This window comes from Pseudoliparis swirei, chromosome 4, assembly GCF_029220125.1.
Source record: "Pseudoliparis swirei isolate HS2019 ecotype Mariana Trench chromosome 4, NWPU_hadal_v1, whole genome shotgun sequence".
Taxonomy (NCBI): Eukaryota; Metazoa; Chordata; class Actinopteri; order Perciformes; family Liparidae; genus Pseudoliparis; species Pseudoliparis swirei.
In genome coordinates, this window is record NC_079391.1 from 32,914,290 (window position 1) to 32,929,362 (window position 15,073).

At 43.2% G+C, this 15,073-nt stretch overlaps 1 protein-coding gene across 1 annotated transcript; it reads right to left on the reverse strand.

Moving 5' to 3' along the window:
* Positions 1–392: 392 nt before the first annotated feature.
* On the reverse strand, positions 393–6,059 carry cart3 (cocaine- and amphetamine-regulated transcript 3). The gene is made up of 4 exons (XM_056413694.1): positions 5,979–6,059; positions 1,899–2,108; positions 959–1,042; positions 393–883 (listed from the first exon to the last, which is right to left on the reverse strand). The coding sequence occupies exons 1-4, from the start codon at positions 6,057–6,059 to the stop codon at positions 776–778; spliced, it is 483 nt and encodes a 160-aa protein (XP_056269669.1). The 3' UTR covers positions 393–775.
* Between the last annotated feature and the right edge of the window lie 9,014 nt (positions 6,060–15,073).

Consider the following 15,073-nt stretch of genomic DNA (forward strand, 5'->3'; position numbering starts at 1 on the left):
GTTTACATAAAGTATGAAGTAAAACCTGTTGGGATGAACACCAAACACACCTGAAGGCTTTGTTTACGTACATTTATTCTCCTGTTTTTATAATTGTCCTTTAATCTAATTCATTTTAAATGTTTATACATATTTGAGTGTATAATGTTTCCTTGAATTCATTATTGAAAAAACCAAAGTCCTAAATATAGACGCGTTCTTTAGTTTCGGGGAATGAAGGCGCGGCTCAGTGTGAGACGCCCCCCCCCCCCCCTGGAGGTTATGTGACGTCACAACCATCACTCCTCAAACACTTCTTTCAAATAAAAAAGTTCTGCTAATTGAAAGAAGCTTTTTGACATGAAAGGAACCTCACTCAGTCCCTGCCTTACGAAACAATATGATGTTTATTATATTATTATTATTGTGATTATTATTATGATTTCATACACAAACATTCAGCTCACAAAATAGATCAACAGACAAAGTTGTGGAGGAAGAATCACGAGAATGTTCATGATGTCGAACAGCAGGTGGTCCTCTGACAGTTTCCTGTGAATTGTGGGTAATTCATCGTCACAACAAGTGGTTTTGGATATTATACTTAAGGGTCTTAAAGTTTTCTCCTGCGTCACAATCAATCAATCAATATCATCACAGACCACAGAAACCTGCTCCTCAGCTGTATCATACAAAATATGACCGTAATTACAAAGGAATAGAGTTTATCTTCCATCTCTTTCTTCTCTTTCTTCTTCTCTCCATCTCGATGCTGCAGGTTCGGATCCCGCGAGGCTCATAAGCACTTCAGCAGGAAGAAGTTGCAGAAGGCTCCGCGGGGGCAGTCGCACATCTTCCCGATGCGCGCGCCTTTCCTCACCGCGCACTGCTCCCCGACGGCACACTGGGGGGGGGGGGGGTCATTCAGTTATCTGTACACACACACACATGCTGCTGCGACATGAACAGTGCAGCTTACCGTTGGAACTTGGCCAAATTTCTTCTCCCACGAAGGAAGTCGTTTGGCTTGAAGCTTCTCGAGAACTTCTTGGAGAGCTCCGAGCTGACCGACACACAAATAACAATAAAGCAATAAATACAAATAAATAGATAAATAAATGTGCCTTTAAAAAATAATATTTAGAATTTTTTTTAAAAGATGTATCTGATTATTAAAACATTTTAAAGTATTTGACAGATAAAATAAATACTTTTTGCAATATTATATAATAACATGCAATATAAAAAATCTAAATAAATGTGCCTTTAAAAATATATATTTGTAACTTTTTAAAATATGTATTGGATTATTAAAAAAATGTAAAAAGAATCTGACAGATACAATAAATACCTTTGCAATATTATATAATAACATGCAATATAATAAATATCAATAAATGTGCCTTTAAAAATATCAATATATATTTTACCCACAAAATATATAACTGATTATTTAAAAAATTGAAAAAGTATTTCACAGATAAAATAAATACTTTTTGCAATGTTATATACTCACATGCGAAATAAAAAAATATCAATAAAAGTATTTGACAAATAAAATAACTGCTTTATATATTTACTTATTTTTCAAAGGCACATTTATTGATATTCTTTTATGTTGCATGTGATTATATAACAAATAAAAAATATCAATAAATGTGCCTTTAAATATATATATATATGTATGTATACCCACAAATAGCTTATGAAAAAAATATGTAAAAGTATTTGACAAATTAAATATATACTTTTTGCATTTAATAATTATAACAGTTGCATATTTTGTTTTGTAATAAAACACAACTCATCTGCACAGAAAAAGTCAAAATTGACTAAAAATGCAGAGATTCAAATGAACCTGCAAAACAACAACAACAAAAACAACATTGAAGTTGTTGTTGTTGTTTGTTTGTCTTTACCAGCTGCTTCTCGCTCGTGAGGTTGGGCCCTTTGGGGTAGAAGTCCCGCAGCGCGCGCGGGCTCAGCTCCTCCTCGGACCCGGGCTCCAGCGGCTCTCCGGCGGCTCCGCAGAGCAGTAGCAGCGCGCCGAGCAGCGCCGCGCCGCGCGTCCTGGAGGTGGTCTTCATGGTCCCGATGCGCGGTGGATGTGGACCCCCCTTCCTCTCACTCTCCTCTCAAATAGTCCCCCCCCCCCCACCCCCACTCCTCCTCCTCCTCCTCCTCCTCCACACCTTTTCTATGTGACTCCCGCCATCTGCTCGCTCCACCTTCTTCTTTTATTTTTTCTTCTTCTTTTATTTCTGCTCATGCGCATCAGAAGTCTCCGGTGAGTCATCGCGTAAAAGTTGCTGGGCAAAATATGCTTAAAAAATAAACAACAACAACAACATATGGATACGTGGATGTGTTTAAAACACCGGAAACAAATACAAGATTATATGTGATTATAATTTGAACCAGAGGCTTAATGATCCACCTGCTGTGTTCATATCCCACGCGCATCACTCTGATACTCTTCCATTATGACGTCACAGGGGCATTTAAAGCAGTGACTCAGTCGGTCCTTTTCATTCAGCTGAGATGATGAGGAGCTCATTCTGCATTCAGGGGCCCGGAGCAGCTGTGAGGCTCCACAGCTTGTTATTAACAGCTGGAATCAAGTTATTATTGAAAGGGAAATGTTTGTGAGCCACATCATCAGTAATAAACTCACATTTAAAAAGAAGAACCATGTCAAAATGTCCTTATTGTACATCGATGTTTCACTAAAGCATTATGCCCGACAATAAAACAATAAAACAATGTCTAATTGTTCTTATACGCCTCAGAATAAAGCTCCACATTAAAGGGATGAGTGACGCGTTCAATGGACGCAGGACGAGTTGGAAACGAGAAACTCGTGTACACCAAAACACACGTACGCCCTTGAACCTGTCTTGACCTCCCGGGTCACGGCGTTGACCTCCCAGTTTGGGGTCCATCGGCTGACGGAACATGACTCACACTTCTCTCTGCCGAGACGCCGATTCAACATTTCATCCTCGACAACCAGACGACACGACTTCATCAGTCTTTGTTACAAGTCGCCCCCTGGTGGTCAGGAGAGAGAATGCAGCTTTAACACATGAAGCATATACTTCTATACAACCAGAGGAGTCGCCCCCTGGTGGTCAGGAGAGAGAATGCAGCTTTAACACATGACACATAGACTTCTATACAACCAGAGGAGTCGCCCCCTGGTGGTCAGGAGAGAGAATGCAGCTTTAACACATGACACATAGACTTCTATACAACCAGAGGAGTCGCCCCCTGGTGGTCAGGAGAGAGAATGCAGCTTTAACACATGAAGCATAGACTTCTATACAACCAGAGGAGTCGCCCCCTGGTGGTCAAATGAGAGAATGCAGCTTTAACATATGAAGCATAGACTTCTATTAGTGCAGAAACATTGTATAGTTTGATAGTCAGGGCTGCACGATGACGTCCGTGAGTCTTTTCCCCTAATTGTTAAAACATAATAATTGATACGTGCAGCTTTAATCACAGGAGAACTCATTATTAATAGATCGGGTCCTCGCTGGTTTGACAGTTCTTTGCCGCTAGTGGACCATTTATTTCTATTTTTAGGAAACAATTCGGAGCGGTTGCCCCAAAGGAAGCGGAGTCCAAAAATGTTCCACTTCCAATCAAATAAGGATAGTTTTCAGAAACAACCACACACACACACACACACACATTTTAAATTACAAAATATTTTCATTACCATTCATAAAGAAACGTAGAGGAAAAAGAGTTTCTCTCCTCATTTTTATTTAGACATGAATAAGAAAAGGAAAGAAAATTGTAAACTTCAAAGAATTAAAATGATAATCACATTCAGGCCCACAGGCCGTTCGTAGAGTTTCTATTTGACGGCAGAAGAATAAGAAAAAGAGTTTGAGACCCGGCAGGAGGAGAAAAGTAACAAATTAAATGTTCTCATGTTTCCGTGTAACGTAACAGGCAAAAACCCAAAGAAGCTCTGAATTAATATGAAGGAGGACGAGGATGGAAAATAAACTTTGCAAGTTTGATATCGTTAGTGGAGGACTCGTTAGTGGAGGACTCGTTAATGGAGGACTCGTTAGTGAAGAAGTCGTTAGTGGAGGACTTGTTAGTGGAGGACTCGTTAGTGGAGGACTCGTTAGTGGAGGACTCGTTAGTGAAGAAGTCGTTAGTGGAGGACTCGTTAGTGGAGGACTCGTTAGTGGAGGACTCGTTAGTGAAGAAGTCGTTAGTGGAGGACTCGTTAGTGGAGGACTCGTTAGTGAAGAAGTCGTTAGTGGAGGACTTGTTAGTGGAGGACTTGTTAGTGGAGGACTCGTTAGTGGAGGACTCGTTAGTGGAGGACTTGTTAGTGGAGGACTCGTTAGTGGAGGACTCGTTAGTGAAGTTCTTCTCACCCATCCAAAGCCGTACTCTATGGTTCACTGATCGGCAGCGACTAAATATCTTGTAAACAAGAATCCGTTCAAACCAGATTTCTCTTTTTTGTTGTTTTATGATTTTCATTTATTTTAATTCATTCTATTTTAATTTAATTTGATTTAATTTAATATTTATTATTTTCATTATTATTTCGCTGAGAAAACAGCACTTTGGTCCATTGTGTAAAAAAAAAGGAAACAAATAACCTTACCGACGCTTTTAGTAAATTATGTTGTTAAAGGGTACCTGTTGTGATCTCGAATGTGTAGCCAGATCAAAAGATAATGTGTTTCTAAAGGTTATTCATGCACTGACGGTCCAGTATTCAATAACAATACGTAGTTTAGGCTGTTCAAAGTCCTCAACTCCGACAAGCTTCATTGCACTGGTGCTTGAATATGGCGCCGGTGGTGTGACGTCACATCGTTGATAGATCGACAGCCAGCCACAGCGGATGTGTTCAGAAACCAATGTAAACAACGTCGAGCGCTCGCAAACAAATGCTGAGAACTTGATAATAATATAGAAAACGGGCGAAATATGGACGATGAAAGATTGTCTGATTCAGCAACTGGATACTTGTTTGAACCTTTAAAAGCAGACTATCCCCATTTAGTGAATTGTGACAGCGATAGCGATGATTCTGATGAAGTTGATGCCGAAGGACCGCGGTCCAGATGCTTCACCGTGCGGACCGTGCACGCAAGTCGGCGGACGTTTGGTGCAGTTGTGGGAAATGTGTGCCACAAAAAACAGACATAGAGTGCATTTGTTGTAAAGAGCACGAACTTATGTCCGATGATATAGTGTCATTAGACCTCATCTGCTTCACACAAAAGCGTGAGCTTGATAGCTACATCGCGCATAAGCCAGCGCTGGAGATGTCTTTCATTGATGCAATGTTCGGCCGACATGTTTCGGTGTGCTAGTGACTTTTCTTTGCTCCGTCCGTCCCGATGCGCGCAAACCGGTGTCGGAGCTCCGCGCGCACGAGACGGCGGGCAGAGGACTGTCAACGCAACACGTAGAGACAGAAATGACATGCTGCTGCTGTAATGTGGCGCTATAGAAAGTGACAGGGGCGGCCAATTTTTTTTAATGTCATGCGATCTACCAATACTACGCCGCGATCGACTGGCAGGTCGCCGCGATCGACGTATTGAGCACCCCTGATATAGATTGTGTAATTCTTGAGGCCACCGATCTATCCCAAGAAGCAACGCGTGTAGAAGTGGCTCCGGATTGGCTGAATTCCTTTCAACGACTCTACGTCATAGTGACCTTTGACATGAGTAAATAACTGGCAAGATGTCTGCGCCCTGAAGCGTTCACGGACTCGGAATGTTGACAAAGAAATGTAAAGCCTGGGGCTATGCGTGACTTGTTGACAATAGCGGCAGGGAAAATATGATTTATTTGATGCGCCTAATGGATGTAGCACGTTGTTGTTTTTGACTACTGGTACCCTTTAAAGAGTTCATTGAAAAAAATAAAATACAAATATTTTTGACAGATGCAGAAATCTAATCTCATGCTTATCGTGTATTTTTCATTCAGCAGACAGAACTCGCCTCTCGCCTCTCGCTCACGGGAACGATCCGCCCGGCGCCTTGGAGGAAACGCTCATTTCCGATGCCGCTGTCGTCCGACATGCCGACCGGCGCTGAGGTCGTGACCCCTGACCGCTGACCTCTGACCCCTGGCTCCTGACGTACCGTCGGCTCTAACCAGATCCATCATCTCCCGGCAGCAGCTGCGGCCGACCTGCCGCTTTCGGTGATGATGAGAATTCAGTGTTGACCGCAAACAGCCGAAGGAAGGAGAACGGAGAGAGAGCGTGACATCGAGCCAGAGGGGGCGGAGCCACGGTGGCCATCAGAGGACCTCACCTTCACATCTGAATCTGACCTCAGGTGGTAGAACCTTCCAGATCTATTACAGCTCAGAGCTGTTCCTGTTGTTCTGGGTCCACACCGTTACCATGGAGACACGGAACATACGTGTGGAGCAGCTGGTGTCATGTTACTTCTCTCCATTCATCCATCCATCCTCTCCTTCATCCATCCATCTTTACTTCTCTCCATTCATCCATCCATCCTCTCCATTCATCCATCCATCCTCTCCTTCATCCATCCATCTTTACTTCTCTCCATTCATCCATCCATCCTCTCCTTCATCCATCCATCCTCTCCTCCATCCATCCATCCTCTCCTCCATCCATCCATCCTCTCCTCCATCCATCCATCCTCTCCATTCATCCATCCATCCTCTCCACCATCCATCCATCCTCTCCTTCATCCATCCTCTCCTCCATCCATCCATCCTCTCCATTCATCCATCCATCCTCTCCACCATCCATCCATCCTCTCCTTCATCCATCCTCTCCTCCATCCATCCATCCTCTCCATTCATCCAGCCATCCTCTCCTCCATCCATCCATCCTCTCCATTCATCCATCCATCCTCTCCACCATCCATCCATCCTCTCCTTCATCCATCCTCCTCTCCACCATCCATCCATCCTCTCCTTCATCCATCCTCTCCTCCATCCATCCATCCTCTCCATTCATCCATCCATCCTCTCCACCATCCATCCATCCTCTCCTTCATCCATCCTCCTCATCAGTACACCATGAATCATTCTTACTCCTCGGTCTTCTTTCGTTGTTCTGTTTTCCCGGAAGCAGATGATAGTTTTTGGTAAATTGAATGTTTTCTGTCAAAAGAAGAGGAGAGAGAGAGAGAAGTAAAGAAAAGAGGGCAGGCTGGTGGAGGAGGGGGGGGGGGGGGTCGGGGGGGGGGGTCTATCTGCAGAGTCTAATTAAACCAACAACATTAAGATGCTGCTGAGTCTTGTTAGCAAGAGGAGGAAAGATAAGGTGACATATAGGAGGATTACATCAGAGCCTGTAGATACCTCACACACACACACACACACACACACACAGACACACAAACACAGAGACACACACACAGAGAGACACACACACAGAGACACACACACAGACACACACACAGAGACACACACACAGAGACACACACCCTCAGGATTAATGAGTGGCATCAGCGTGGGATATGAAGCCGTGTCTTAAAGGCTTCGTGTGTCACATCTGGTTTAACGACCCGGTGAATCATCGGCCTCGTGGGATCGTCTCCTGAACGCCGTCCTTCTGAGGCCTCGCTCACCAAGTTAGGCTCTGTTGTTGATGTTGTTGTTGTTGTTGTTGTTGTTGGACGTATCAGGCGCTTGATTAAGAACTAACGATGAACGACTGCAGATGGTTCATAGTCCGTATGCCGAGGTGTCAGGAACAACATTTTGATTAAATGAACACTTTGACCCCAATGACTCGTGACTTCACAACAAATGTATTACAATGTGCATCCATTCACTTCCATTCACTTCCATTCATTTCCATTCACTTCCATTCATTTCCATTCACTTCCATCCACTTCCATTCACTTCCATCCACTTCCATTCACTTCCATTCATTTCCATTCACTTCCATCCACTTCCATTCATTTCCATTCATTTCCATTGAGTTCCATCCACTTCCATTCACTTCCATTCATTTCCATTCACTTCCATCCACTTCCATTCATTTCCATTCAGTTCCATCCACTTCCATTCACTTCCATTCATTTCCATTCACTTCCATCCACTTCCATTCACTTCCATCCACGTCCATTCACTTCCATTCACTTCCATTCACTTCCATTCATTTCCATTCACTTCCATTCACTTCCATCCACTTCCATTCACTTCCATTCAGTTCCATTCAGTTCCATCCACTTCCATTCACTTCCATTCATTTCCATTCACTTCCATCCACTTCCATCCACTTCCATTCACTTCCATCCACTTCCATTCACTTCCATTCATTTCCATTCACTTCCATTCACTTCCATCCACTTCCATTCACTTCCATTCAATTCTATTCACTTCAATTCATTTCCCTTCATTTCGTGAATCAACGAAAGATAACGACATTCCTTCTGAGCAAGCCAACACTGAAATGTAAAAATTTCAACAGCATCCAGAAAACCCAGAAGGAATGACGCTTACGGAGCGCCTGTGGTAAAACAACAATATTATATATTAGCGCAGCCATAATCTGCGACTTGTAAACCCTTCACAAAGGTCGCCTCAAAGGTCATCTTGTCTTCTAAACAAGAGCATTTATCAGCAGCAAAAAAGACCATTCAAAGCATAAAAACATCAACACGCAAAGCAAATAAAAACCCAAATTAATCCCATTCATGAAAAGAAAGAATACAAACACGCCTGCGGCCTGAGAGCTGGATGAAAACGAGTCAGGTGTTTAACTCCTCGGTTCCCACCAGTCTCGTGACTATCCGACGGGATTCTTCTGTATCGACGGCCTTGACCCAATAGACCTGACGTCCACACGCATGCAGGTCGCCCCACATTCATATCTTCATTTAAAACATTTATATTAGTTACATAACTCTCCACCAAGTTTGTAGAAATGCCCGAAGCTCAATGAACGCGCTGAAGCAGCAGCTGCCTCCTGCCACCACCAACCCATCACGGCCTCCGTCAGATACATACGCGTGTTGCTCTTTATGGAGCTCATGGTTGATTTGACACAATCTGCATCAAGGAGGGGGAGGGGTATTGTGCTAAAGTCCCTTAGCGTGATGCTAAAGCCACTTAGCATGATCTAAAGGCCCTTAGCATTATGTTAAAGCCCCTCTAGCATGATGTTAAAGCCCCTTAGCATGATGCTAAAGCCCCTCTAGCATGATGTTAAAGCCCATTAGCATGATGCTAAAGCCCCTCTAGCATGATGTTAAAGCCCATTAGCATGATGCTAAAGCACCTTAGCATAATGCTAAAGCCCCTCTAGCATGATGTTAAAGCCCATTAGCATGATGCTAAAGCCCCTTGAAGGCCGAAGACAGGAGTTGTTTTCAGGACGTCTGTTTTTTAAACATTTCCAGCATGTTGAAGATGATGAGGAGCATGCTTTGATCTTCTCCTCACTTTTATGAATTGAGAGAACTTACAATGAAAGCCCATAATGTCAAAGAAGAGAGAAATACGCCTTTCTGGATAATAAACTGAACATGGAGGGAAAGTTCCTCGCTCCGCTTCATCCTTTTTGAACACTGAGTTCACTGGATCGGTAGATAACACTCACTTGGACAAGTTGCCCCTGTCAGCGCGGCCTCCTCCAGAGGCGGCGGTGTGCGTCACTGTGATGTCATTCAGGGTTGTGGGTTCTGCTCCTGTCTGCCTCCAGTTGGCCTTAAATAATGCAAACCGGTATAAAGAAACAGTCGGGTCACAGTTTGTGCTGTATTGTTAAGAAGTTCACTCAATGTTGCTGCTTCTCCGCATGTGTGTGTGTGTGTGTGTGTGTGTGTGTGTGTGTGTGTGTGTGTGTGTGTGTGTGTGTGTGTGCTTGTACAGCTATCATTGTGTGGACCAACTTTCAGAGTGAGGACTATTTGGCAGCAAACCTCTGATTCTGCTGAGTGCAGCCAATGAGGAAGTGTCTTGAAACATTCTCTCTTCTGACCACATGGGGGCGACTACTCTGGTTGTATAGAAGTCTACGCTTCATGTGTTAAAAATGCATTCTCTCCACTGACCACCAGGCGCGACTCCTCTTTCATCTACGTAATATTTCAAAAATCAGGCACATCTTGTCTCAAAAAGATGCAGAAAAATTGGTTCACGCATTCGTTACTTCGAGACTGGATTACTGCAACTCCTTATTAGCAGGCTGCTCTAATAAATCTCTTAGGTCCCTCCAGTTGATCCAGAATGCTGCAGCTCGTGTTCTCACTAAAACTAAGAAAAGAGATCACATCACTCCTGCACTAGCTGCTCTGCACTGGCTCCCAGTAAAATCAAGAATCACTTTTAAAATTCTTCTCTTAACCTACAAAGCCTTGATTGGTGATGCTCCATCATATCTTAAGGAGCTTGTCGTACCATATTGCCCCACTAGAGAGCTACGCTCACTAAATGCGGGACTACTTGTAGTTCCTAGAGTCTTAAAAAGTAGAATGGGAGCCAGAGCCTTTAGTTATCAAGCTCCTCTTTTATGGAACCAGCTTCCAATTTCAGTCCGGGAGGCAGACACAGTCACCTCGTTTAAGAGTAGACTTAAGACCTTCCTCTTTGACAGAGCTTATAGTTAGGGCTGAATCAGGTTCACCTGGTCCAGCCCCTTGATATGCTGCTATAGGCTTATAGCTGCCGGGGGACGTTTAGGATGCACTGAGTACCTATCTCCTCTTTTTTCTCTCCTTAAGGATGAATTTTCATCTCTCAATCACACCTTACTAACTCTGCTTTCTCCCCGGAGTCCTTTTGACTTCACGTCTCATGGGGTCATCGGACCCTATGAGACGGCATAGATCCTATCTGCCTGATGGATCGTCTGGGTCGTGGAATTCCTGCTCATGACTACGCCACTGTCCTGTTGAGACTCCGCCCACTGTTGAGACTCCGCCCTCCTCCTCCCCACCGCCATCTGCCTGATGGATCGTGGAGGTCTCCATCGTGGAATATGCCTACTATGAACTATTCATACACTCTGTCATATTCATTGAATGTATTTTAACTCTAAATCTGTCCTTCTGTACACATTACATCTATTGCATCTGTCCATCCTGGAGAGGGATCCTCCTCTGTTGCTCTCCTCCAGGTTTCTTCCCTTTTTTTCCCCCTGAAGGGTTATTTGGGAGTTTTTCCTGGTCCGATGTGAGGTTTTGGGGCAGGGATGTCTATGTGTACAGATTGTAAAGCACTCCGAGACAAATTTGTAATTTGTGAAATTGGGCTATACAAATAAACTGAATTGAAAATTGAATTGTATAGAAGTCTATGATTCATGTGTTAAAGTTGCATTCTCTCTACTGACCACCAGGGGGCGACTCCTCTGGTTGTATAGAAGTCTATATAATGACTCTACTTCTCTCTTGATGTATTCCCTCAGTAAACATTGTAAACATCAGTTTATGTCTCAATCTCTAGTTTCAAGTCTTCTTCTATACAACGGAAATATTTGTGAAATAATATTTATTTTAGCCTTCAGATTTGTAGGCATTTTGTCTTTGTTAAAATAAGTGCAAAAAAAATGAATATTTGATAACAGTCAGTGTCTTTAATTAATTAAATTCAGTTAAAGTCCCAAATGTCATCCTGTTAATAAATTCAGGGGGTCTTTATGACCTGGAGCTGACCCAGGATCAGTGTGGACCTGCAGAAATGACCGGTTAGTTTCTGGTTCCCTCCCAAACAGAATGATTAGATCCTGGTCCTCCAATGGGCCTCAGATCAATTGCAATCAGACGTTCCTGTTACTGCCAGGAGGAACGTACCAAGTCATCGCTTGACACTCATGATGGGGAGAAAAAAAAATCAATAACTCCTGAACCATTCCAGGCTTTTCAAAGCCAACTGGAAGTGACAAGGGAGGTCACATGGAAGACACCAACCGGCTGGACACCGGGCTGCAGCTCCGAGACCGACACCGACGAAGAAACACGCAGAGACGATGTTGCTCTGGTGAAGGAGGATAACGTATTTAATGCTGAGTCATCAGACTTTGTGAATAATAAGAAGTGGACATCGTCGTCGTGATGTCGCCACGTTTCGAAGCCTTAAATTCGTGGATTTCGCCATTGCCGTCTTGGCTTCTTTGTAACCGCTGAACAGGAAGAGACCACATGAGGACATAAAGACGCTGTATACGTCTCTGGTAGAGCCCTGTCAGTCACCTGGTAGCCCCGCCCCTAAAGCGTCCTTAAGACTAGAGACTGAGACATAAACTCATGTTTACAATGTTTACTGAGGGGATACATCAAGAGAAGTAGAGTCACTATATAGACTTCTATACAACCAGAAAAGCCCCCTGGTGGTCAGGAGAGAGAATGCAGCTTTAACACATGAGGCATAGACTTCTATAAAACCAGAGGAGTCGCCCCCTGGTGGTCAGTAGAGAGAATGAAGCATTAACACATGAAGCATAGGTTTCTATACAACCAGAGGAGCCCCCTGGTGGTCAGGAGAGAGAATGCAGCTTTAACACATGAATCATAGGCTTCTATACAACCAGAGGAGTCACCCCCTGGTGGTCAGGAGAGAGAATGTAGCTTAAAAACATCAATCATGGGATGAAGGTGGAGAGAAGACAGGAAACGCTCTTCACACTTTCCTCGTGATGCGTTCAGGGGACATCATCGACCGTTAAACAAGTTTTTTTTAAATTTCCACCTTAAATTGTGCAGATAGAAACTGAAGTGGCGCTCTCCATCGAGCGTCCCTCACTAATCACGCCCCCTGAATAATGGATGGTGGCGAGCGGCCGTTATTGGAGTCGTGGTAACGACCCTCATTCGTCCCCGAGGTGCTAACCCTGCTGGAGGTCACCAGGGTCACGCCTCCAATCACCTGGTGAAACATCCGTCACGTTGGGTGGTTCCTCCGGGAACAGGAAGGAGGGAGCGAGGCTCCTGCAGCACTTATCATCACTTAGCGGCGGAATGGAAATGAAATGGACTTTTTTTGTTATTCGTCATTATTATTGAACGCTTTATAAAATGTCAACGCCGGTGACAACGAACTCGGAAGCAACGTTGTCATTTGTGTTCTTCTCACACGGCAGCGGTGACATTCAAGAGAAGCTTCACTTTAAAAAAACATGTTTTAATCTTTGCTATGAGTCATCACTACGAACTCACCTCTGCCACGCGGCGCTCCACCAGTCCGAGGCCCGGCGCTCAGCGCTGCACATGTTAGCGGCGGTTTCCGGAGCGTTCGAACGCGCCACGTGACCTTCATCCACGTTGAAAAGAATGAGAGAGACGAGAGATTTTTGTCTTCCGATCTAAAAGATGAGAAGGTGTCTGAAGGTTGAGATTATCTTTCTTTAATTTCAAGTGTTTGAAATCATGAGAAATAATAAAACTTGAACAATATGGAGCCCGCGTTGGTTTTCAATTTTAAAAAAGAACTTCCTCCTGTGTAAGAAGGCGAGAGAAGACATCTAAAAACATAACTATTTAGATTTTCTTCTGCCGACACACGAGAATATAAAATCCCAGATTAGGACTTTACGGACTTTCAGGACTCAAAGCAGCGATTCCATCTTTACGACCACCTGATGACGTGTTGTTCCTCACCTGACCACCAGGGGGTCCTCAACCTCTCAGGAGATGATCGGAGGAATAAAACCAGGGGACCAGAGCCAGAAGCACAGGTTTCAGTGGGTATCGGTGAAGAAACGGCGCCATCTGCTGGTGGACCAACGTCATGACAACCACTTCACCCATTGGCTCCACGTTTTTCTAAAAAGTTCATGCAAAGAATGTGCCGACATAAAAAATGACCTCCTAAGTAAGGAAGTAAATACGTAAGTAAGTAAGTAATTAAGTAATTAAATAAGTAAGTAAACAAGTGAGTGAGTGAGTTAATAAGTAAGTACTTGAGTAATTAAGTAAGTAAAGTTTATTTATTTTGCACTTATCACAGACAAAGGTTCACAAAGTACAGTTCAGTAGTTAATTAAAACCATTTGTCCATAACGTCTCAGGTTACGAGGTAAACTTTCATATTTAGTTTACAAAATGCATGAAAATAAAAATACACATGAATGGTCTTTTTTTTAAACTATTTGACACATGCCCATGGTATAAACAGGGTAATACACCTAATATGTATACCCCTTTAAATATTATTTATTATTATTTATTTTATTTTATTAATGTATTAATTATTTATTGTATGATGATTTATTATTATTATTTATTAATTATTATTAATTATTTATACCCCTATTTAATATTTAGTATTATTATTGTGTTTTGTGTTTTATTTTGATCTTTTATTTTCATTAAAGCTCTAATGTGCTGCTGGGATCCTGAAATGTCCCCACTGTGGGACTAATAAAGGAATATATAATCTTATCTAATCTAATCTTATCTTAAAGGTGCATTATCAGAGATTAATGCACTTTCTCTTGTTTCTATTCGTGCTCGTGTTATTCTCTTGGGTGAACGCTCATATCTTGTCTGTTATAAGCTGAAGGACATTTCTACTGACATTAGATTCACAATCTTTCATTTAAATAAAACTGATGACATTTCCAATATATGGTGCATGACACTTGTAGCCGAGTCACCCCCATCACTCTGGAGAAAACACTTCAGTATTCTGTATTAACTCTTCCCCTGGAAACCGTGTGAAGTAAAGCCGTCTGCAGGAAGCTCTTCATCACCACTCTTCATGACCACTCGGGGCCAACGCAGATTGTGTTTCCCTCCTGCAGGTTATCGGCGTCCCAATAAAACGCTCTGCAGCCGAGCTCCGGTGATTGCGTCCTCACTCTTGTTCATCGGGTCCATAAAACTCAGAGAGGAGGACGTGTTCGTTGAGCTCTAAAAAACGAAGCTTTGCCTCGAGTGATATTTGATTGACGTTTCCATCTCCTGGGTTTCTGGTTCCGGAAACCCAGTTACTGGCTCTGAGCCAGAGGAACACACCAGAGTCAGAGTGGACTCTCCTGGTTTCCTCCTCCACGCCCGGCGCGTTATTAGGTCTGTTGACCCGCTTCGTGCTTTATTGACAGTATAACACACAGAAGATGACTCAGGACTCCCATCACTCGTTCATTATTTGGATTCCCCCC